The sequence below is a fragment of the Rattus norvegicus genome, chromosome 9 (genome assembly GCF_021556685.1).
Source record: "Rattus norvegicus strain SHRSP/BbbUtx chromosome 9, alternate assembly SHRSP_T2T, whole genome shotgun sequence".
NCBI classification, from domain to species: Eukaryota; Metazoa; Chordata; class Mammalia; order Rodentia; family Muridae; genus Rattus; species Rattus norvegicus.
Genome location: NC_141542.1, coordinates 91,179,556 through 91,202,765, shown reverse-complemented (window position 1 = coordinate 91,202,765; position 23,210 = coordinate 91,179,556). Strand labels below are relative to the sequence as shown.

Here is a 23,210-nt window from a genome sequence, read left to right as displayed (position 1 = left end):
GATTTTATTAGTCCTTCAGAACCTGTTTATAAATGTCTTTTATGATTTTGAGGAATTGAGGAAGAAAGCAACAAGTAGAGAACACAGTTTTCATGTATGCTTACAAGTGTTTGTCATCAGTTTAGTCAGTGACATGTAGTGTAAGAATCAGGCTATTGGTTTTCTATCTTTGAACATGTTTTTAATTTTTTGTCTGGATGTAGGTGGATGTGTGTGTATAGATACATGTGCACATTTGTACGTGTGTATGAAAACTATGAGACAACTTTGGGGGTCATTCCTCAGATGCTGTCTACCCCTTTTTTGTGATAGGACTTCTCCCTGGCTTAGAGCTTATTAGCTAGCCCCAGGAACTGTCCCAGCACTGGTGTCATAATCGCATACCCTCCAATCCAGCTTTCATATGGGTCTTGTGCTTGCATGTTAAGTGCTTCTTTACTAAGGGAAATTTTCTTCCCAGCCCTTGTTTATAGTTTTTGCTGGTATGAATTATGACTTTGTAAAAGTAGTCTTTTTTTAAAATCTGTTCTCCATAGCACTGAAAAGAGGAAAAGAATGTTGTCTGGTTCAGAGCTGACCGAAGATTATCCTAAGGAAAATGATTCATCATCGTAAGTTGCTTTAAGACACTTGGCGGCCCTTGACCAGTGCTTCTTATATAACTGTTAAACCTCCCAGGGGGCATGTGCAGCAGCATTCACTGTGTGATCATTCCTATTGTAAAGTGCCTTGGTGATGCTGGAGCAGAGGCTTCATCGGGGCTCTAGCTCTCCTCATTCTGTTGCACAACTCCAATCCTGCCTTTTGTTGCACTGAGAGAAAGAACAGAGCTGAAGAACTTGAAATAAATAGTTCTTTTGTTCTTTGGGCTTCTTGTTTACTTTTGTTTTCGAGACAAGGTCTTGATAAGTATGTACTGGCCTTGAGCTCATCAGCCTCCTGTGTGCTGAGATTACAAGTGTACGTCACTATGCCCAGCTCAACAAATGTTTTTTGTTGGACCAATGTTTTAGTGTAGCCTTCCTCCCTGTAAAATGAATATATAATTCTAGATAACCCATATAAAAGACAAACAATCCAGTTATTTTCTTTACAAGCTGTAAGCCGAGATTGGGCGGGTTTAGAGCTATTCTAACTTATTCCCCAGTCATAATGTCCCTTGTTACTTGCTGTTTTTCCTGGCCATGGTTCATGGTCCATCTCCTCTCATGGCAGCCTCCTCCTCCATGTCCTCTCTTCTCCTCTTCCTGCAGTTCCATCACTCAGTCCTCAAGTCCCACCTCTCTTGCGCCACTGCCCAATTACAGGTTTTAGCCTTTTATTGACCACTTAAATTGGGAGCAAGGTTTACATAGCATCACTTGGTATATGTGAGGATGTACTTTATGTCAGAAGCATATGTTTAGAATCAGTATCTAGAACTAAAATCCAAGCAGCACCAAACGAACCCACACATTTTCCCCTTTTTGACTAAATAAAAAGGCTCATTCTTATAATAATAAACAGTACACAGTAGGAATAAAGTATGAAACAGTTATAAAAACTATTAGGTAATAGTTATATTCATAATATTTAATACATTTATATTTGGCAACTTAAAGTATTTCTATCATTTAGCCCATCTTCATGACTTCAACGTTCTGCATAAACCATTTTCTATCCTAACCTGTATAACTAGCCTAAAAACATCTTCTTAGACCTAGAACATTATCTTAACTCCTCAACAACTTAAGCTTATAGTAATACTATGACTGTCTAGTCTTCAACCCCATCAGAGACCTGAGAAAATGAAGGAAGCACAGGGACACAACTTCCCTGAAAATTATAAAAATGTCAGAGACAGCTGACTGCCTAGATAACCTCCAATATTCTGTAAAATACTGGAGTATAATCTTCCGCCTTCCGGCCCAGAATATCTGAGAGACCTTTTGTGAAGCAGGAATTATGAAGGAATTGCTTACCCTGCTTTGGCAGTGCTTGGCAGTTGACTTCCCTGTATCTGTTTGTCCTTTCTGGACAGTATTCTGTCTGCAGATGAAGTTAGTGCATTTTCTTTGTCCAGTGCCTAGCTTACCACAAGTGAAGCCCTCTCTAAATAGAGACCCTTCAATGTCCATCATCTTCTTTCAAGTCAAATGGGGTTCTGTCAGGAACTGACATAAAAACATCTTTAAATGCCATATTCTGTAAGTCTCTGTGACTTTTGAAGACCATTTATCTATTCTTAGCATATCTGAACAAGCAAACGTTCCTTTCTTCAACTACGTATTATCTGTTCAACCCAGGATGTATATTTCTGGGATCATCTAGACTAGTATCTGACATGACTGTGAGTTTGACTGTCTATTAACTTGAATTTCTTTTCTTCTCTTTTTTAGATGTATGTATTTATTATGTATACAGTGTTCTGCCTTCACGTATGCCTACGGGCCAGAAGAGGGCATCAGATCACATTATGGATAATTGTGAGCCACCATGTGGTTGCTGGGAATTGAACTCAGGACCTCTGGGAGAGCACTCAGTGCTTTTAACCTCTGAGCCATCTCTCCAGCCCTCTACCTTGTATTTCTTAATCATCTGTAATAGTTTGCGATCACGCTATTTAAAAGGACTAGTGCTGGGGCTGGGGATTTAGCTCAGTGGTAGAGCGCTTACCTAGGAAGCGCAAGGCCCTGGGTTCGGTCCCCAGCTCCGAAAAAAAGAACCAAAAAAAAAAAAAGGACTAGTGCTTTACATTGTGATTTTAAGGATTATATAGGAGCAATATCTCATATAGAAATTAAAAACATACATGTGTTACATGTATCAAAAAAAACTTAAATTTTTGTAGTGGTGTATAATAGTCTAAACCAATGTAACCTTTAAATTTGTATCAGCATACAGAATTTTGTACCAATATAACAAAATATAACCCCAATTTCATATCAAAATACAAAGATCTAATCTAAACCCTAAGATTATGACTATAAAATGTTTTTTGGTCTAAGAGTAGATTCAGTAATTACCCCTTTTTCTTTTTATTATTCCTATAATACTCCTATATCTTCCCCCCTTTTTCTTCTCAACCCTCTTCTCCTTACATAAGAATGAAGGATAGAGAAAAGGAAAGAGAAAAAAGAAATTCCTGAATTTAATCCCCCTATTTCATTTCCTCCTTGTTCAAGACCATAACTAGTTGTAACTGTTCCATTAAATGACGACCAACGTCTAATAAATGAGCAGAATTCCTCCACCCCATCTCTTTGGAAAGGGACAGAGTTTTCTTTAAATTGCTTCCTGCTGATTTGGGGGCGTAGTTATTTTGGGGTGGCCCAAGAAAAATTGGAAAAAATTTAAGTCATAAGAAAGCCAGTTCTAATAGTTATCATCCAGTTCCTGTATGCTGAGAAAGCTGAGGATTAAGTGATGTCCTGATTGGATCTGTCTGTGAGGCTGGACCTAAAGAGCTGGCTGTTTTGAAATTGCCCTGGAAGCAAGTCTTTAGAAGAAGTCGTATTGATGTAGTCTGGGTAGGATCACGTAGGAAGCTGGAACAGTAAGTGTACCATCTCAGCATCCCTGAGGGTATAATTTTGGTTTTCTGTGAACTTAGATCTTTCAGAGGTATCACAACACCTCCCTTTCATTCTGGTGAGTGTGTGAAAGACATCAAGAAGCTATTCCCTGCCTTCAAATTCGTTTGTTGAGGTCTTCATCCCAAAGTTGGTTTTGAGCTAGGACTGTTTTGAAGTTAGATGAGATCAAACGGGGTCTTAAGGGTGTACCTCTGATTCAGAAGGACTAAGGCTAGGAATAGATGTCCAGATCTCTTCTATGCACACTGGCCATATGATGACGGAGTGAAAAGGCAGCCATCCACAAGACATGGAGAGGGATTAACAGAAACTGAGTCTGCTGACTCCATGACCCTATACCTAACAGCATCCACACTGAGAAAGTCAACTGGTGTTGCAGCTTTGTTATGACAATCCAGGTGGGCAGTGTAAACTGTTAGGTTTTCTTTTGGTGTATTTTTCAGAGACAATGTTAAATTCCTAGTACTGGCCTAAAAATCTCTGTAAACTTGGCCTAAAAGCAAACATTTATTCCTTCACAGCTGAGGTTGTCAGGCTTGGTGTTAAGTGTCTTCACCCACCGAGACAGCTCTGCTCATTTATAGTCTTTTCTAGGGTGGAAGGATTTTGGTAAAATCATTTGCAACAAAGTGACAAATTGTTTTTCATAAGAGTAGGCTCAGTCAAATTCACCACCAGTTTCTGCTGTTGTCCAGTTAGGATATAACAGCAGTGGCAGTAGCTGAATTTTGATGAGGGAAAGTCCATAGATTCTATCTCTGTCACTATAGCTGTAGCAGAAAAGTTAGAATAGTTAAGGACAGAGGTTGGCTGAGTTGACCGACAAGTTACCCTAATGCTCGTAGGGTCGTTTCAGGCATTTCCCTGGTAAAAATTAGTATATGAAAACAGGGTATCTTTTTTTTTTTTTTTAATTTTAGTGATTTATTTAATCCAGCATATCCATATAAAATTATTAATAAGATATTTTTTTATTTTTGTATTATATTTTTTTTCAGTTACTACTGTACTTTATTGTGTTCAACCAAATCACCATGTTACAAAAATAGCAAGCTGCCATAATAAAAAATAAGGCTCCTCTATCCAGCACCAGATAGCATCATTTTACTTTCAAGCCTAGAAATTGCACACTTGTATATAAACCAACCGAAGATGAGGATTGAGAGTTCATCCTGGTGGATTTTTCCTTTGATGAATATGAAGTGTCCTTCCTTATCTTTTTTGATGACTTTTAATTGAAAATTGATTTTATTTGATATTAGAATGGCTACTCCAGCTTGCTTCTTCTGACCATTTGCTTGGAAAGTTGTTTTCCAGCCTTTCACTCTGAGGTAGTGTCTGTCTTTGTCTCTGAGGTGTGTTTCCTGTAGGCAGCAGAATGCAGGGTCCTCGTTGCGTATCCAGTTTGTTAATCTATGTCTTTTTATTGGGGAGTTGAGGCCATTGATGTTGAGAGATGTTAAGGAATAGTGATTATTGCTTCCTGTTATATTCATATTTGGACGAGAGGTTATGTTTGTGTGCTTTACTTCTCTTTGTTTTGTTGCCAAGATGATTAGTTTCTTGCTTCTTCTAGGGTATAGCTTGCCTCCTTATGTTGGGCTTTACCCTTTATTATCCTTTGTAGTGCTGGATTTGTAGAAAGATATTGTGTAAATTTGGTTTTGTCATAGAATATCTTGGTTTCTCCATCTATGGTAATTGAGAGTTTTGCAGGATACAGTAACCTGGGCTGGCATTTGTGTTCTCTTAGGGTCTGTATGACATCTGTCCAGGATCTTCTGGCCTTCATAGTTTCTGGCGAAAAGTCTGGTGTGATTCTGATAGGTCTGCCTTTATATGTTACTTGACCTTTTTCCCTTACTGCTTTTAATATTCTTTCTTTATTTTGTGCGTTTGGTGTTTTGACTATTATGTGACGGGAGGTGTTTCTTTTCTGGTCCAATCTATTTGGAGTTCTGTAGGCTTCTTGTATGTCTATGGGTATCTCTTTTTTTAGGTTAGGGAAGTTTTCTTCTATGATTTTGTTGAAGATATTTACTGGTCCTTTGAGCTGGGAGTCTTCACTCTCTTCTATACCTATTATCCTTAGGTTTGATCTTCTCATTGAGTCCTGGATTTCCTGTATGTTTTGGACCAGTAGCTTTTTCTGCTTTACATTATCTTTGACAGTTGAGTCAATGATTTCTATGGAATCTTCTGCTCCTGAGATTCTCTCTTCCATCTCTTGTATTCTGTTGGTGAAGCTTGTATCTACAGCTCCTTGTCTTTTCTTCTGATTTTCTATGTCCAGGGTTGTTTCCATGTGTTCTTTCTTGATTGCTTCTATTTCCATTTTTAATTCCTTCAACTGTTTGATTGTGTTTTCCTGGAATTCTTTCAGGGATTTTTGCGATTCCTCTCTGTAGGCTTCTACTTGTTCTCTAAGGGAGCTCTTTATGTCTTTCTTGAAGTCCTCCAGCATCATGATCAAATATGATTTTGAAACTAGATCTTGCTTTTCTGGTGTGTTTGGATATTCCGTGTTTGTTTTGGTGGGAGAATTGGGCTCCGATGATGCCATGTAGTCTTGGTTTGTGTTGCTTGGGTTCCTGCGCTTGCCTCTCGCCATAAGATTATCTCTAGTGTTACTTTGTTCTGCTATTTCTGACAGTGGCTAGACTGTCCTATAAGCCTGTGTGTCAGGAGTGCTGTAGACCTGTTTTCCTGTTTTCTTTCAGTCAGTTATGGGGACAGAGTGTTCTGCTTTCGGGCGTGTAGTTTTTCCTCTCTACAGGTCTTCAGCTGTTCCTGTGGGCCTGTGTCTTGAGTTCACCAGGCAGGTTTCCTGCAGGGGAAAAGTTGGTCCCACCTGTGGATCCAAGGCTCAAGTTTGCTCGTAGGGTACTGCTCGTGGGGTCCTCTCCGCTGTGGCAGCAACCGGGAAGATCTGCGCCGCTCTTTCCGGGAGCCTCCGCACACCAGGGCTCCAGATGACGCCTGGTGTTCTCCTCTGGCGTCTGGACGTGCACAGAGTGCAGCCTCCCCTGGTCTTCCAGGCGTGTCTGCCTCTCTGAATGTTCAGCTCTCCCTCCCACGGGATCTGGGTGCAGAAACTGTTTATCCGGTCTGTTTCCTTCTGGTTCCGGGGGTGTCTCAGGCGCAGGGGTCCTGCCGCTCCTGGGCCCTCCCCTACGGGAACCCAGAGGCCTTACGCAGCTGCCTCTTGGGCCAGGGACGTGGGCAGGGGTGGGCAGTGTTGGTGGTCTCCTCCACTCTGCAGCCTCAGGAGTGCCCACCTGATCAGGCGGTGAGGTCTCTCTCCCACGGGGTTTGGGAGCAGAGAGCTGCTGTGGGCCGGGATCCGCGGGTCCAGGGTATCTTTTATACACACGTCTCCATATATTTCCTCTGTATATCATTTCTTCCTAATCTTTTAACACCTAATCATGCATCTAAATCCTTTGCTGAAAGCTAGTAAGTAGTCTGTGACTCTGTCCACACAGAGCCAGTCGTGAGCTATGTTCCTTACTACTCATCTCCTCACCCTTATCTTTCAACATAATCCTTTTCTCAGGTTGTAGTTGATTTTCATATTGTACTAGTGTCCAGATCAGGTCTAGGTTTATTATCACTCTTTCCATTGGTCATAGGAAGTCATCGGCCCAATCTCAGTATGTTTAATTCCAGGTGTGGTAGGTTGCTTCTGTGCCCCTTTGATCTTAGAACTTTAGTGCAGTAGCACCAGTTCTTGATGCCTCTGTTAACATAATCCCTTAATGACTAGTAATCACTTGTCATTATAGTGCTCATTCTCTTGGAGGGCCTAGTAGTCTGAAAGAGTAACATACCTTACCTCACAGATAACTTAGAACTTTTTGTTGCAGACAGGATGATGATGTTCTAAAATCCTAAGGTACCTTTAGGATTTTATTCCTCTAGGCCAATGACTCAACACAATGGTCTTAACTGAGCATGCCATCTTCTCTCTTTAACAGATCAATACTCATAGTAGCAGCAAGTCAGTGTTGTAATCTTCATGGCTACATTTTACCTCATATCCCTTGTATCAGTTACCTATTACTGTATAACATGTTGTTCCACGTAGTGTCTTTAAATTATAGCCTAAAAAGTATTGTTGCCCAGGCGTGGTAGTGCACATTGTTAATCCTTGAATCCTCGTATTCAAAAGACAAAGCCAGGTGGAGCTCTGTATTCAAGGCCACATAGTCTACATAGTGAGTACTAGGACAGCAGGGCTGTGTAAAAAGAGCCCGTTTCAAAAAACAAACAAACCAACAACAAAAGGCATTGCTTATAAATTATAGTCACTTCAGCTTACTTGAACTTGACTTAACAAGTTACATGTAGACCCTTTGATGTTTCCCATGAATCTGTGGTCAGTAAGTGACTTGGGAAGTTTTGAATAGCCTTATTTACTCATGGCTGACCCTGGAGCTGCTATCAGCTGGAGTAATTAGACCATGTGTCTTCCACCATCTGGAAAGCAAGCCTGTACTTATTCATATAGCAGCAGCTGAATTCAAAGGAATTAGAAATCTGAAATACATTTTGGGCTTAGGATCAGCACTCACAAATACTTCTGTTTTGTTCTTTCAGGAAAAGAAAATTAATTATAAGGGCAAATTCAAGACACAAGGATCTTACGTAGCCCAAGCTGGTCTCAAACTTACTGTGGACCTCAGACTGTCTTGAACTCCTGACCTTCTTGCCTCCACCTCCTGAGTGCAAGGATTAGCTGTATTTCATAGTGACAGGCTGTAGGCTGAAGATGTGATATAGAGACACAAAAATGGAGTCGGAGTGAATATGGGCAGAGCAACAGCCTTATCTGTTACAACCTTAATTTATGACAATTCTCCTAAATTAGAAATTTCAATCAAAACTTGGAGATTTTATTTATGTAGACACTTCTTTCAGATACTTGGAAATTATAGGGAAGAATTGAGGTTTAAAATTCCTAACTTTCAGTCTGGTGTGATGGCACACGCCTTTGTTGTTTTGTTTTGTATTTCAGTACAGAGTTTCTTTGTGTGTAGCTAGCTATAGCTCTCCTGGAACTTTCTTTGTATACCAGGCTAGCCTTAAACTCACAGACATCCACCTGCCTCTGCCTCCTACAGGTTGGAATTAAAGGAATCTTAAGCCGGATGTGGTGGTTTATCCCTATAATCGAGGCAGGTGGATCTGTGAATTGAAGGCCAGCCTGGTCTACAGAACCAGTTCAGGGACAGCCAGGACTACATAGAGAGGCCCTATCTCAAAGAAGAAAGTCTTAACTTTGTATTCATGCACTTAAACTTACTAAACACTACAAGTTGAAATGTTGATATTTTCTAAGTAGCATTTCAAATTATATGTGACATAACATTTTTTAAACGTTTATTTTTTAAAACTACAAAGCATCAATACTAGATAGTTGACATCTTTAATTGTTCTTGTCTCGGATAGTTTTAAATTTTATTACTTTGCATATGCACATATCATGTGTTACATGTGGAGAACAACTTGCAGGAGTTGGTTCTTTACCTTCTCTGTGGGATCCTAGGATCATACTTAGGTCATCAGGCTTTTGTGGCAAGCTTTTCATTTGATGAGCTGTCTGGCCAGTCCCCTGATCTTCCTTTTAGCCAAGAAAAATCTGTATCTTGCCTCCTTTAATTATATTAAAATATTCCTTTATTTTTGCTTAACTTGCTAGAGTCATAGTTTATATTGGTTCTTGACTTAATGAAATGTTATTCATAGTTCTTAGTTCACTGAGAATTAAGAATATCTTTATACAGCCCCAATATTGATTTTAGAATTGTTAACTGTAGGAACAACAAAGCTATGACAGACCCTTCAAGAAAATACTTAAGCAGCAGTAGAGAAAAGCAGCTGAGTTTGAAACAAGCAGAAGAAAATCGAACACCGGGTAAGTTTTGGTCTTTAATTATGATCTCATTTTTATTTATATGATAGATTATATTAAACTAGCACATTTCTTATACATTGTTCATGAATAGTATTATTAGGCACTAACTTATACCAATAACTGACAAGAGTATTTTAAAGAAGGCTGACAAGATATATCAATGAGTTAGAATACTTTCCACTAAGCCTGAAAAATTTAATCTCAGTAACCACATGGTGGGAGGAGAAAACTGACTTTGGAAAGTTATCCTCTGACTTCCACATATGTGCTGTGTTGTGTGCTTACAAACACACACGCACACTCTGAATGTAAATCAATAAGGACTGTTATCCAGTCATAATGTTAGACACCTATAAGCTCAGCACTCAGAAGGTAGAAGCTGGGGAACCAAGAGTTCAGAGGCTAGCCTCAGCTACAAAGTGAGTTTAACACTAGCTGAGGATATATGAAACTGTCTCTCAAAAAAAAACAGCAGTAAGTGGTATGCTAACTCATACCTTTAATTCCATCACTGTCTCCCCCACCCCACCCAAAAAAATTCCAGATTTTACTTTTTCCTCTTATTTCAGTGTGTAGAATTTTAGTGTTAAAGTGCCAGGACATAGACTGATCAGAGACTTACAGTTGAATTAAGGCTGATCAGTGTTGCTCCTTATCATTGGGATTCCTACAGGAGAAGTATACCAGTATAAGCCTTTTTTCTGAAATACTGAAACTTACACCATATTATTAGCACATGTTTGTTTAAAGTGCTTATAATCAACCAGCAATTAGCAAACATAAGTAGTAAATACATAAACCATCTCATTAGTATACAAATTGCTGTTATCTTTAATAAATGATAAAATTATATGTATGTTAATTTTTTTAAATAAACTTATAATTTACTATCAGTAATTGAGTTATTTACCTATGGTCCTGAGGAATTGCTGAAGCAAATGAGGAAGTCTTAAGAATTTCTGCTTGGCTGGGCAGTGGTGGTGCAGTCATTTAATCCCAGCAGTCAGGAGGCAAAGATAGGCAGATCTCTTGAGTTCTAGGACAGCCAGAGCTACACAGAAAAACCCTGTCTGGAAAAAAAAACAAAACAAAAAAAGAACTTCTGCTTTATAAGTAATAAAAAGCTAAGTTGTGGAGACCAATCAGTAGGCCCCACACAGAAGACACAGGATAGGAGGGCACCTCCTGGGGAAAAGGGGGTGTTGGCAGTAAAGGTGAGAAAGTAAGAACAGGGAGGGGGGGGTCAAATGATTTCAGTTTATGCACATACGAAACTCAAAGGAAAAAGAAGGAAAGGGATTAGAAGCTAGAAAAGGACCTTGAATAGCTTTGAGGCAGAGGAACACTGCTTTGCTATTGTAACTTTCTTCACAGTATTGATCTCTGGGATTGGCATGTATTAAGAATAGAGTTAAATATAAATTGTGTAATCTTATTAGATACACTTGTGGTTGAATTAGGCATTAAGTGTTTGTTCATGTGTTGTAGGGCTTTTACCTTTGCAGTCATCCTCATTTTATGGGAGCAGAACTGGATCAAAGGACTACTCTTCTGGTGGCACTAACCTGGACAGGTATGCATCAGTTACAGAATGCAGAGCATAGAAGTTGAAGGGCTCTCCCTCTTCAGAATCTTGAGTGGTGAAACAGGCTGTTCTTTATACTCTTAGCTAATGTAGTTTAAGCATAGCAGAGTCAATTCATGACACTTTAGGTAGAAAGTACTCAAGAAATGTATATTTTAGTTTTATCTATTTTGAAATGTGTCCAAAAATGATAAATTAAGATCTGGAAAGATTTATACTGATGCTACTCATGTTGACTGATGTTACAATAGTCTTTAACCATTGCATTTTCTGTCAGGACAACTAGGACTACACAAAGAAACCCTATCCCAAAGAACAACAAAACCAAACAAAAAGACACACATGAGTAAAATAGTGCTTTAAAAAGAAAGCAGGTTGACATTTGCAGCAAAAGAAATAGTTAGATGTTAGTAATAGAGTAATTATAACCCAGGGATATAGACAAAGAATGTTATATTTGTCCAGCATGATGATACATTTCTGCAATCTAAGTGCCCTGTATACAGAGGCAGGTCAATTTCAATGAGTCCAAGGCCAACCTGGTCTACATAAAAAGGCTAGGCAGGGATGTTTAGTGACATCCTGGGGGAAAAAATATAGACACACCATTTAGAGAAACATTATGAAAAATGGTTCGACTTCAGGTGTTATTAGGAATGCAAGTCAAAATAGCAACAAAGTCACCTGCTGCCTACTGGTAAAGATTAAAACTTGTAATAATAGATAAGAGAAATGTGAGGAGACAAATCTTACCATTCAAGTAAATAAAAATTGCTTTAACCTTTTTGGAAAACAATCAAAATATATAGGAGAATTTTAAATACCCCTAATATTTCTGTCTCCAAGCACAAACTTTTAACATCTTTCTTTTAAAAATTAAATATTTTCTCTGGTATGATTTGAAGTAGTGAAGATATACTGCCTGAATTTGTCCAAGACTAGGTAAACTGTCGTGACATTACAAAGTGCATGGAAGAGAACTGGAAAGGGAAACTGGTTTTTCTCAAGCCATTAGCTTGGATCATGCAATTTATAGGGTAAATAGGAAACAACTTAAGCTTCATGTTTTGTTTTTGTTTGTCTTTATTAACAGTTACCGAATGAATGTAAGGCACGTGCACAAGGCTCTTGTCTTAAGTTTTCTGTCTAAACTTAGAATTTTTGTCATAAGTGCCCAATGTTACTAGTATTTTTCTAAAGTTTGACACTTTTTTCCCTTAGACATTGATTTCTCTGACTCTGCTAGAGGGAAAGGATAGTAATGAATATTTTTATTTTCCTTTTTTTTTTTTGTTTTGGTTTTGGTTTTTTTTGTTTTTTTGTTTTTAGGTGTAATATTTCAAACCAGACTCCTTCTGCCAAAAGAAGCTTGGGGTTCCTTCCTCAGCCAACTCCCCTATCTGTTAAAAAACTGAGGTGTAACCAGGATTACACAGGCTGGAACAAACCTAGAGCGCCCCTTTCCTCTCACCAACAGCAGCTGCAGGGGTTGGTAAACTTTCTTTCTTACAAAGTAATTCAATTGAGTTATTCTCCATTTGTTGTGGATAGCAACATAAGAAAGAATTCATATTATAGTTGTAAAATATTTAGAAATTAGGTCACTTATCAAAAGATTTATCGTGGCTATAAACAATAAATCCATTATCTAGTCTCCAGTTTTCAGCCCTTGAAAATGTGTTTCTCTGTCTGTCATCTCTCTAATAACGTCTTAAAGGAAACTGACTATTCTCCAACTCTGTATATTTTGGCCTACTGTTGAGTTACTTTCATCATTTTATATACATTTCTCAACACAAAGATGAGATCATAGTATGGTAATCAATAATAGTGAGTACAGGGGCTGGGGATTTAGCTCAGTGGTAGAGCGCTTACCTAGGAAGCGCAAGGCCCTGGGTTCGGTCCCCAGCTCCGAAGAAAAAAAAAAAAAAAAAAAAAAGAACAAAAAAAAAAAATAATAGTGAGTACTCAAGCTAAACCCAGGTGCTTTCGAAAAGCTGCTAGGATTATAGGTAAGCAGCATGACACTTGTGTTCTTAGAAATGCATGCTTCCCTGTTCCCCACGTTTTCCATACTGTATCAGAAACAGTCCAATTGTATGTAGTTTTAATAAGCCTTGATGCAAAATGGAGAAACCTTTATGCTTGCTGAACATACTTCAAACACTTCTTTCCTTTCCAGATTCTCCAATTTGGGAAATACATGCTATATGAATGCTATCTTACAATCTCTGTTTTCACTCCAGTCATTTGCAAATGATTTACTTAAACAAAGTATCCCATGGAAGAAAATTCCACTCAATGCACTTATCAGGTAATGTTACATATTTACTGAATAACTTCATTGATTTTTTTTTTTAATATTAGGATTTGGGGCAGTTATGTTTTGATGTGTTGTTAGTAATATGCCACTGAATATTTTTAAAATATGCTAATCTTGTCTCTTATTTATCAGACGCTTTGCAAACCTGCTTATTAAAAAAGATATTTCTAATTCAGAGACCAAAAAAGAACTACTTAAGAAGGTTAAAAATGCTATTTCAGCTACTGCAGAGAGATTCTCTGGCTATGTCCAAAATGTGAGTATTTAATTTTAAATGTTTTAGATACACAAAATTGAAATTAGCTTTTCATTTAGTTTTTAAATTATTATTTGTGTAATGTGGTCACCTTGGATGGTAAAACCTAAGGAGTTACAGTAACTTTCAATATGATTCTTATATGCATTTTATTCTTTTTGGTTGGTTGGTTGGTTGGTTTGATTGGTCTCTGAAACAGTATCTCACATAACCCAGGCCAGTCTTAAACATGATAGACTTATACATTTATAGCCAAGAATAATTGAAATGCTGGTCCTCCTGCCTCCCCCTCCCAGCTGTAGGGAGAGTTGAGTCATTTTCTTATGATGCTCATGAATTTTTAAGTCAGTTGCTGGGGTTTGAACCCTAGGATTCAAACATGCTGGGCAAGTGCTCTTCTACTGAGCTAAATCTCCAACACTCTTCACTTATGTTTATTCAAAAGATAGAAGTATTCCAAATCCTTATCAGAACAAGACTGGCCTTGTTCAGGTGTTTTATAAATCACAGTTGTGTAAGTCACGGTTTTGCTTTGCTCTGATGGCAGATATTATCACTTTCTTAGGATGCTCATGAATTTTTAAGTCAGTGCTTAGATCAGCTGAAGGAAGATATGGAAAAACTGAATAAAACTTGGAAGACAGAACCTGTCCTTGGAGAAGAAAATTCACCAGATACATCAGCTACCAAAGTGTTCACTTGCCCTGTTATTACAAACTTGGAATTTGAGGTTCAGCACTCCATTATCTGTAAAGCGTACGTAATCTCTAAGCAAACTTTCCCCCTTCCTTAGTCCTTTATGGCAAGTGACAAAAATATTCCTTGTCACAACTAAAACTTATTTTCCTTTCTTTTTCTTTTTTTTTTTTTTTTTTTTGGTTCTTTTTTTCGGAGCTGGGGACCGAACCCAGGGCCTTGCGCTTCCTAGGTATTCCTTTCTTTTTCATGGGGGAAAATACAAACCCATAAATTCTACCAAAACTTTTTTTTTGTTTTGTTTTGTTTTTGCTTTTTTTCCCCCAGCCTTTCATTCTTTTGGGTTTAGATTTTGAAACAAACATTAACCGTGTAGCCCAAGTTGGTCTAGAACTTGGCACTGTCCTGTCTTGGCCTCCAAGTGCTGTCTGATATGATTTATCACACCTTTCAGACTGGCCTGTAACTCAGATTTCACCACATCCAGTAGGGTTCTTTTTTTTTTTAATTCTACTTATTTTTATTTTGTGTACATTGGTGTTCTGCCTGAATGTATAATCTGTCTGAGGATGCCTGGAACTGGAGTTAAAAACAGTTAGGAGCTGTCATTTGGGTGATGGAAACTGAGCTCAGGTCCTCTGGAAGAGCAGCAGCCAGTTCTCTTAATGGCCCAGCTATCTTTTCTGCCCTGGTTACTAGGCATTTTTGAAGCAAGCTTTATTACCCATTGACCCATCTTTCTGGTTCCTTAGTCTGTAACAATAATTGAAATAGTTTTTGAAACACTTTTTGTTGTTAGTTTTATGAGAGAGACAGTGTTTTACCATGTAGATCAGGCTGGCCTTGAACTCAAGATCTGCTTGCCTCTGTTTCTAAGTGTTGAGATTAAAGGAATGCACACATAACCAGCTGCGATACACTTTTGTTTTAACTCAATAGTTAATGGTTAATTGATTGGTGGATTGCTTTTCATTTATTTCTGTTTTAAAATTATCTATGTTTGGCTGGCTGGCCTAGAGTTTGCTTTACTCTTCTTCCTCTTCCTCCTCCTCTTCTTTTTTGGGTGATTAGGAGGTGTGAGTTAAGGCTTGAGACAGGGTTTCTTTGTGTCGCCTTCAGTGTCCTGGAAGTAGCTCCGTGGACCAAGCTGGCCTCAAATTCACAGATATTGGGTTGGGGATTTAGCTCAGTGGTAGAGCGCTTGCCTAGGAAGCTAAGGCCCTGGGTTCGGTCCCCAGCTCCGAAAAAAAGAACCAAAAAAAAAAAAAAAAAAATTCACAGATATTTGTCTGCCTCTGCCTCCAGAGTGGTGGGATTAATCACCACACCTGGCTGATTTTTTTCTTTTTCTTTTTCTTTTCTTTTTTTTTTTTTTTTTAAAGGCAGGATGTTGCTGTGTTGCTCAGGTTAGCCTCAAACTTTTCAGACTCAAAATATAAAAGGTGTGATCCACTAGACTTGGCTGGAAACAGTTTTTTGTTCTTTGGTTTTAAATTAAGTGTTTTTATTTTATATATCTGAGTGGTTTGCCTGCATGTATATATAGGCAGAGGTCAAAAGAACTCGAATTATGGATGACTGATTGTAAGCAGTAGTATGGGTTCTTGCTGGTAATGAAACCTGAAAACTAGGCCCACTCTTCAGCCCTCAGAAGAAAACTTTTTGTTTCTTGTGGTGTTGTTGTTTTTCTTTTTTTAAAAAAAGATTTATTGGGGTTGGGGATTTAGCTCAGTGGTAGAGTGAGGCCCTGGGTTCGGTCCCCAGCTCCGAAAAAAAGAAAAAAAAAAGATTTATTTATTTTTATGTATTTGAGTACACTGTCGCTGTCTACAGACACACCAGAGAGGGCATCAGATCCCATTACAGATGGTTGTGAGCCACCATGTGGTTGCTGGGAATTGAACTCAGGACCTCTGGAAGAGCATTCAGTCCTCTTAACCACCGAGCCATCTCTCTAGCTTTGTTGTTGTTTTTCAAGACAGGGTTTCTCTGTGTACCCTGGCTGTCCTAGAACTCAGTTCAAGACCAGGCTGACCTCAAATTCACAGAAATAGGCCTGTCTCAGTCTCCTGTTTTTTTAAGGTAATTTTAGTTCAATGCTCTTCATTTGTCTTTTTGGTACTTTTTAACATTATTCAATTTGGGGCCACAGTAACTTTCTGCCACAATTAAAAACCAGAGTCACAAGAATATGTTTTCTGGTGGCTGGAGAGATGACTCAGTGGTTAAGAGCACTGACTGCTCTTCCAGAGGTCCTGAGTTCAATTCCCAGCAACCACATGGTGGCTCACAACCATCTGTAAAGAGATCTGATGCCCTCCTCTGGTGTATCTGAAGATAGCTACAGTGTACTTACATATAATAAATAAATAAATCTTTAAAAAAAAAAAAAAAGAATATGCTTTCCATTCAATAAATACTTACTGAGTGCCTCTCACAGGCGGGGTTCTAAGGTGATCTTTGCCTTTCTATGTCCTTTGAGTGTTTAGACTTCATGATGACTATGAGCTGTTACTTCTCTGGATGATAAGACTTTATCTGAGTACAGAAATTTTGCTAATATAATCAAGACTACTAACCTTACCCTTGAATTATTTTTTTACAGGAGATAATATGTATATAGGCAAATCCCACGATCCCTTTAAATCTAGAGATAGCAGCAGAAGACATCTTAGTAGAAATCAGAGAGATACGCTTCCGACTGAAAGTTATAAAGATCGTATTTTGCTACTTGTGTATGTTGGACCATAAGCTCTGTAGGGGAAGAAGGTATCAAGAATATTTGTGTTTGTATATTTCCAATTCTACACTAAATCTCCTCTCATCCTTACAGATGTGGAGAAACTATTCCCAAAAGAGAACAGTTTAATGATCTCTCCATTGACCTTCCTCGGAGGAAAAAACCACTCCCTCCTCGTTCAATTCAAGATTCTCTTGATCTTTTCTTTAGGGTAATATCTTTGAAATATTCATATAACTCAGTTTTGTATTTTATAGATAATTGTATTTGAGGTTGAGGCTTTGTCAAGACATTAGAGTTTTGACTAAATTTTTAGGAAAAACTAATGAAAGAATTTATAAATGCTATTTATATATAAATTTTGAATAGACTTGATTACAGCTCTTAAAGAAGAGTAAGTATCTTCTCTTAAATATCTTTTCATGTCTAGGTGGCTGGTAATTGTTTAGACAACCTTAGCGGCTGCTTTTTGTTTGTGCATAAGTATGCATATGAAGCATTCGAACGGCCCTTGCTACAACCTGGCAACGTGAATTAAACTTCACGATGCTGTATGAGTTGTTGTGAGCCAAGGAATATGAAGATTCTTTTTTCTTAGTTTGTGTGACCTAGTAGGAACAAGGAAGAATCAGGTTTACTCAGAGCTGTAGATGAGAGTGTGTGTGTGTGCACCTGTGGTGGGGAGTTGTTTTCTGGGGTGTAGTCAGGCTTTTTCTGTCACAGCGTAGAACTGGTAGGAATTAGCTTTATCTATATTGATGGTCTTTGCATTGTTACAGCAAATTGGCAGGATTTCCTTCCTCTAGCTTAGTAAAAATTCTGTCCTTTAAGTCCTGACTGTTCAACTTCTTCAAAAGATAGTTACTCTGTCTCTGCAGTTCTACACGTTCTCTCCACTCTTCCTGTTATTATCACACACTGAAGGTTTTTCTGTGTATCTGTATCTCCCCTTTTTAAGGATTTCTTGTTTCAGTTTTCTCTAGGTAATGATATCCAAACTTTGGTCCTTTTAGAGCAGTTGTTCTTAGTGGGCTGTCACCAGAAGATTGAGGTCCATTGTTAGAAAGAGGTAGAGTTACACCTAACAGACCAGGAACTCTGCCTAACCTGAAGGTGATCTTATCTCTGCTATAGCCAACTGTTAAAGTCTGGATTTACTCTTGGCAGCGGTTCTTGTGTGTCCATGGGGAAAAATTGAGGTCTGCTTCATTAGAGTCTAGTTACTATCATAAATTTAGATGCTTCTTTGGTGAAGAAGGAATTAGGAATTCTGAAAATAGAAGACATGATATCATAAATAACTATTTGAAAGATTAGGTATTATTTTAGTAATTCTGTGGCTCAAGACAGCATTTAAACAGGTTGATAGTTGTCATTCCGCTGAAATAGTGAGACTAAAGATTATTTGTATTTAGTGGGTTAGTGCCAATTCAACATCACCCTTATTTTCTCTCATCTTTTTATAGGCAGAAGAACTTGAATACTCCTGTGAAAAGTGTGGTGGAAAATGTGCTCTTGTCAGGCACAAATTTATCAGGCTGCCCAGGTAAATCTGATTGCCTTTTAAAGGTATATGCTCCTAAACCAGTGGAGAGACAGTGTTTGCCTCATCTGTACAAGGGCTTAGATTTGATCCCTAAACCCAATAAGCAAGCAAACATATTTGAGTGACGCTTAACATTATGAATTAAATGTCAGAAAAACTTACCTAGAAAAAGAGGAGGGGCTAGAGAGACAGCTCAGTAATGGGGATGCATCAACTACTCTTGCAGAGGGCCTGGGCTTTTTGCCTAGAACCCATGTTGTAGCTCTCAGCCATCCAGATTCAGTTCCAAGGGATTGAAAACCCAGACATACATGCAGGCAAAATGCCTATACACATAAAAAACTAAAATTTAAAAGAAAATTTGGAATGCTGTGGATAAAGTGGTTTTTGAGTCTCATGAAGATGGCAAAAAGAGAATGCATTTAGTAACACTAGCTCTAGAATTTTCTCTCAGTAATATTGTAAGTTAGATAGTTTGAGTATCCCTTCTGAAATGCTTGAGCCAAGAGTGTCTTATATTTTGTAATATTTGCTTATATGTAATGAAATCTCAGGGTTGGGATGTGTACATTTTAATGTCCCTGTTTTTTTAACCTATATCTTGTCACATAAAGTAGGCATGGAATTTTTCATTATGTAAGTTCCAATAAAAGTTTCAGATTTCAGTTTCAGTTTCAGTTTCAGTTGTATATGTGATTTTGAATTTTTAGGTTGGAGATGTCAGTTTTGTCAGTTGTATCTCTCTTTTATGAATCAGGTAAAATCTGCTACAAACATATATATAATACACACACACACACACACACACACACACACACATATATACATAGGGGGAGCAGCTTACTTCATTTTTCCTATTTCTTTTTCAAAGGATTTTATAAGATTAATTTTCTGCCTTGAATGAAACTAATTTCTATTATGTTAATATTATGTGAACATAAGCTAGTTGTAGAAATTATGATGTGATTATAAGATACCTTTTAAAGCTTTCTAAGATTAGATCTCTGCTACAAACAAGATGGTTATTAGCATTAAATATTTATGTGGTGTTCTGTCGATACCAGAAAGCTTTACTTTCTTTTATTATCTTCAATTTTCTGTAAATGTAGTTTCTGGAACTCTGGGCCTCAGGGGAAAGTTCTTTTACATTCTATCGTGCATTCCTTTCTCAAAAATAAGTTTTCTGAGAAATTACTGTGTAAGTTGCAGTGGGTTTTTTTATTTTTTTTTCAAAATTCAAGAGACTGTCTGTGAATGTTATGAGGCAATAAGAAAGAAAAAAGAAATTTGAAGACAAAGCATTGGTTACTCCTGTCACTAACTGTATGCAGTTGGAATTACTGAGGTGGTGCTGGAGAGATGGCTCAGCAGTTAGAGCACTGCTGCTCTTCCAGACGGTTTGGGTTCAATTCCCAGCACCCACGTGCATTCCTTATTTTTTTGTTTTGTTTTGGTTTTGTTTTGGTTTTGTTTTGTTTTTTTATATATATAGGATCTCTCTATGCTTCCCTTGTTGTCCTGGAAGACCTGAAGTTCTGTCCTGTAGACCAGGCTGGACTCTTTAACAGAGATCTGCCTGCCTCTAAATACTGGAATGGCCACCAACCCAACCCACATGGTGGCTTAAAACTGCCTGTAGCTCCATTATCAGGGAATCTGATTCCCCTTTCTGACTCCTCTGGCACCAGGCACACAGGTGATACAGAGACATAACATGCAGGGAAAACATCCATGCACATTAAATTAAAAGTCAAATTAACCAAGCAGTGGTGGTGTACGTCTTTAATCCCAGCACTCAGGAGGCAGGAACAGGTGGGTCTCTGTGACTCTGAGGCCAGCCTGGTCTACAGATCAAGTTCCAGGACAGCCAGGACTACACAGTGAAACCCTGTGGTTGGGGGAGGACTAAGAAAAAGAAATCTCTTTGTCCCCAATACTATACTTGAATTGTGTTAATTTGTTCTAAACTTATTATATGAAATAGATGCCTCTGAATCTTAAATACTAATTATCAGCCTTCCAAACCACGGTCTACTTTTATGGGTTGGAGGGTTGGGGGGTAAGGCAGGATGGGCAGCTCTGGGTCTAGGCCTTGGTTTGGTTTTTAATCTTACTCTGTTGCCCAGACTGTGTTTCCCAGACTGGTCTTCAGTTTGCAGCAATCCTCCTGTCTTTGTCAGTGCTGGAATTGCAGCCATGCATGACTAGGTCTAGTTACCTGTTTTATCTTTCTGTTGTTGGAATTGAATCCAGGCCTCTCACTGGCTAAGCACTCTGCCTTGTGCTGCCTCCCCAGCCTTCATTATGGAAAGGTCTGATGTCTTGGTGACTTTTACTCTGTCTCATCTTCCTAGACCAGTGGTTTGGATGATTCTATTCTTTCATGTTGCTTTTATTCTGGTCCTTTGAAGTTTTAGTTAAATATTCTAGAGTTTGGCATCAGTTTTAGGCTCTAACAACTGTATATCTTTTTACACTGTAAATTAGGAGGTCATGAATTCTAGCTTTTGTGGGGAAGGGTGTACTGGAGATCTAGCACAGGGTGTTATGCACTGGAGGTAAGCGTTCTACATGAGCTATACCACAGTCTTTCTAAGTTTTTGTCTTGAGGGAGGATCTCAATAAGTCATTAAGATGGATCTTGAACTCACAGTTCTTCTGTTTCAGCCTTCTGAATTGTAGAATTAGAGCCCTATCCCATATAAAGAAAAATGTAACCAACTTCAACTTGCAAATTGTTTAGTTTGTGCCTTCTATGATAGCAGCCTGTACAGAAAGAATAGGTACAGTTTTCTAAAGGGGAGACAGTTACCCAAAATGGAGTTTAAATATAAGATTTTGAGTTTCAAATTTTGAAGTATGCCAGGCAGTGAAGGCACACACCTTTAATCCTAGCAATTGGAGGCAGAAACAGGCAGATCTCTGCGTTCAAGGCCACCTTGGACTACAGGGTAAGTTCTAGGATAGTCATGGCCTCATAGAGAAACCCTGACTCAGAAAAATACAAAACAAAACAAAAAAAACCGAAATTCTTACAGGCTTTGAAATATGTTTAATACATCAGGCAGAAGGTAAATGAAATTAGATGACAGTTACCTTGCAGTGGTAATAAAAAAAAAAGTGTTTCTAAAGAGCTAAAAGCCTTTTTAGACTCAGACTAGATGCCCATGCAAATGCATATTAATGCTTTTGTTAGTGGGGAAGTTTTTGTTTTTTGGGGGTTTTTTTTCCCCTTAGTTTTCTCTAGAGAAAGTGCTTCTAAAATAAGAGAAATAGGGCCAGCAAAGTGGTTCAAAGGATCAAGGTGCTTGCCCCAAGACCCAGTGTTAGAAGGGAAGAAGAGACTCACAGATACCGGTGTTCTACATGGGCACCATGGTATCACACAAACACACACACACACACACACACACACACACACACACACACACACATACACACACACACACACACACACACACACACGATAAATAAGTATTGTAAAATAAGAGAATAATCTTGAGGGCTAGAAAGTTAGCCCAGTTAGAGATTGCTTACCTAGCATGGAGGAAACCTTAAATTTAATCCCAGGCACTGTATAAAACCTTACAGTGAAACACACCTGTAATCCCATGTCTCTTAACACTTAGCAGTTGGAACTAGAAGGACTGCAAGTTTAGGATTGCCCTTAGCTACCTAACAAGTTTGAAACCAGCCTGGGCCACATGAGATCCTATCTTCAGAATATATAAAAATAACTAATCTTGTAATACTAGGGAATTGGCTGGTGTCTTAATCATAGCATGTGGGAATCTAGGACAGGAGAATTACCATGAGTTTAAAGCCAGCCAAGAATGTAATAAATTCCACAGCTGGCTGGAATATAGAGTGAAGTCTGGATGTGATGCCATATCCCTATAATCTCAACATTCAGGAGGGAGAGTCAGAAGGGTTGTAAGTTCACAACCAGTTGGTTTGCATTGGAAGTTCTAGACAAGCCAGGGCTATATGTTAAGATCCTATCAAAAAACTTTCTTGAGGGCTGGAGAGATGGCTCAGCGGTTAAGAGCACCCGACTGCTCTTCCAGAGGTCATGAGTTCAATTCCTAGCAACCACATGGTGGCTCACAACCATCTGTAAAGAGATCCGATGCCCTCTTCTGGTGTATCTGAAGACAGCTACAGTGTACTTATATATAATAAATAAATAAATCTTTAAAAAAAAAAAAAACTTTCTTGAAATAGTGTTGGTCACCATTATGCATAAGGGTTACTATGTAATATGTCTAATAGACATTTTAACCATATAATCATATATGTTATTTTAAATGTGTAACAGTCAAGTAAATAAGGTTAACCAAAGACTGATAGACATATTTAAAATTTTAATTCTTTTGCCTACTGTGTGTTTATTGATGGGGGATTTTCCTAGGACCTTCATACATAGTTGATCTAAACTTCATTAAATCACTGGATCCACGATTTTTATTTGTGTCTATCCTAACACCTTCAAACATGGCAAATATTTAGAAAATGTTCCTTAAAATGTTTAGTTTGGCCGTGTGTGTGTGTGTGTGTGTGTGTGTGTGTGTG

At 38.3% G+C, this 23,210-nt stretch overlaps 1 protein-coding gene across 10 annotated transcripts in view; it reads left to right on the top strand.

Moving 5' to 3' along the window:
* Window positions 1-23,210, top strand: part of Usp37 (ubiquitin specific peptidase 37) — a 100,005-nt gene that overhangs the window by 54,170 nt on the left and 22,625 nt on the right. For all 10 annotated transcript variants that reach the window (XM_087564338.1, XM_087564334.1, XM_087564339.1 and 7 more), the window contains 9 exon segments: window positions 537-611; window positions 9,395-9,492; window positions 10,981-11,065; window positions 12,407-12,565; window positions 13,260-13,391; window positions 13,533-13,656; window positions 14,222-14,412; window positions 17,186-17,303; window positions 18,559-18,638. In XM_087564338.1, the coding sequence (XP_087420464.1) occupies window positions 537-611; window positions 9,395-9,492; window positions 10,981-11,065; window positions 12,407-12,565; window positions 13,260-13,391; window positions 13,533-13,656; window positions 14,222-14,412; window positions 17,186-17,303; window positions 18,559-18,638 (1,062 nt within the window).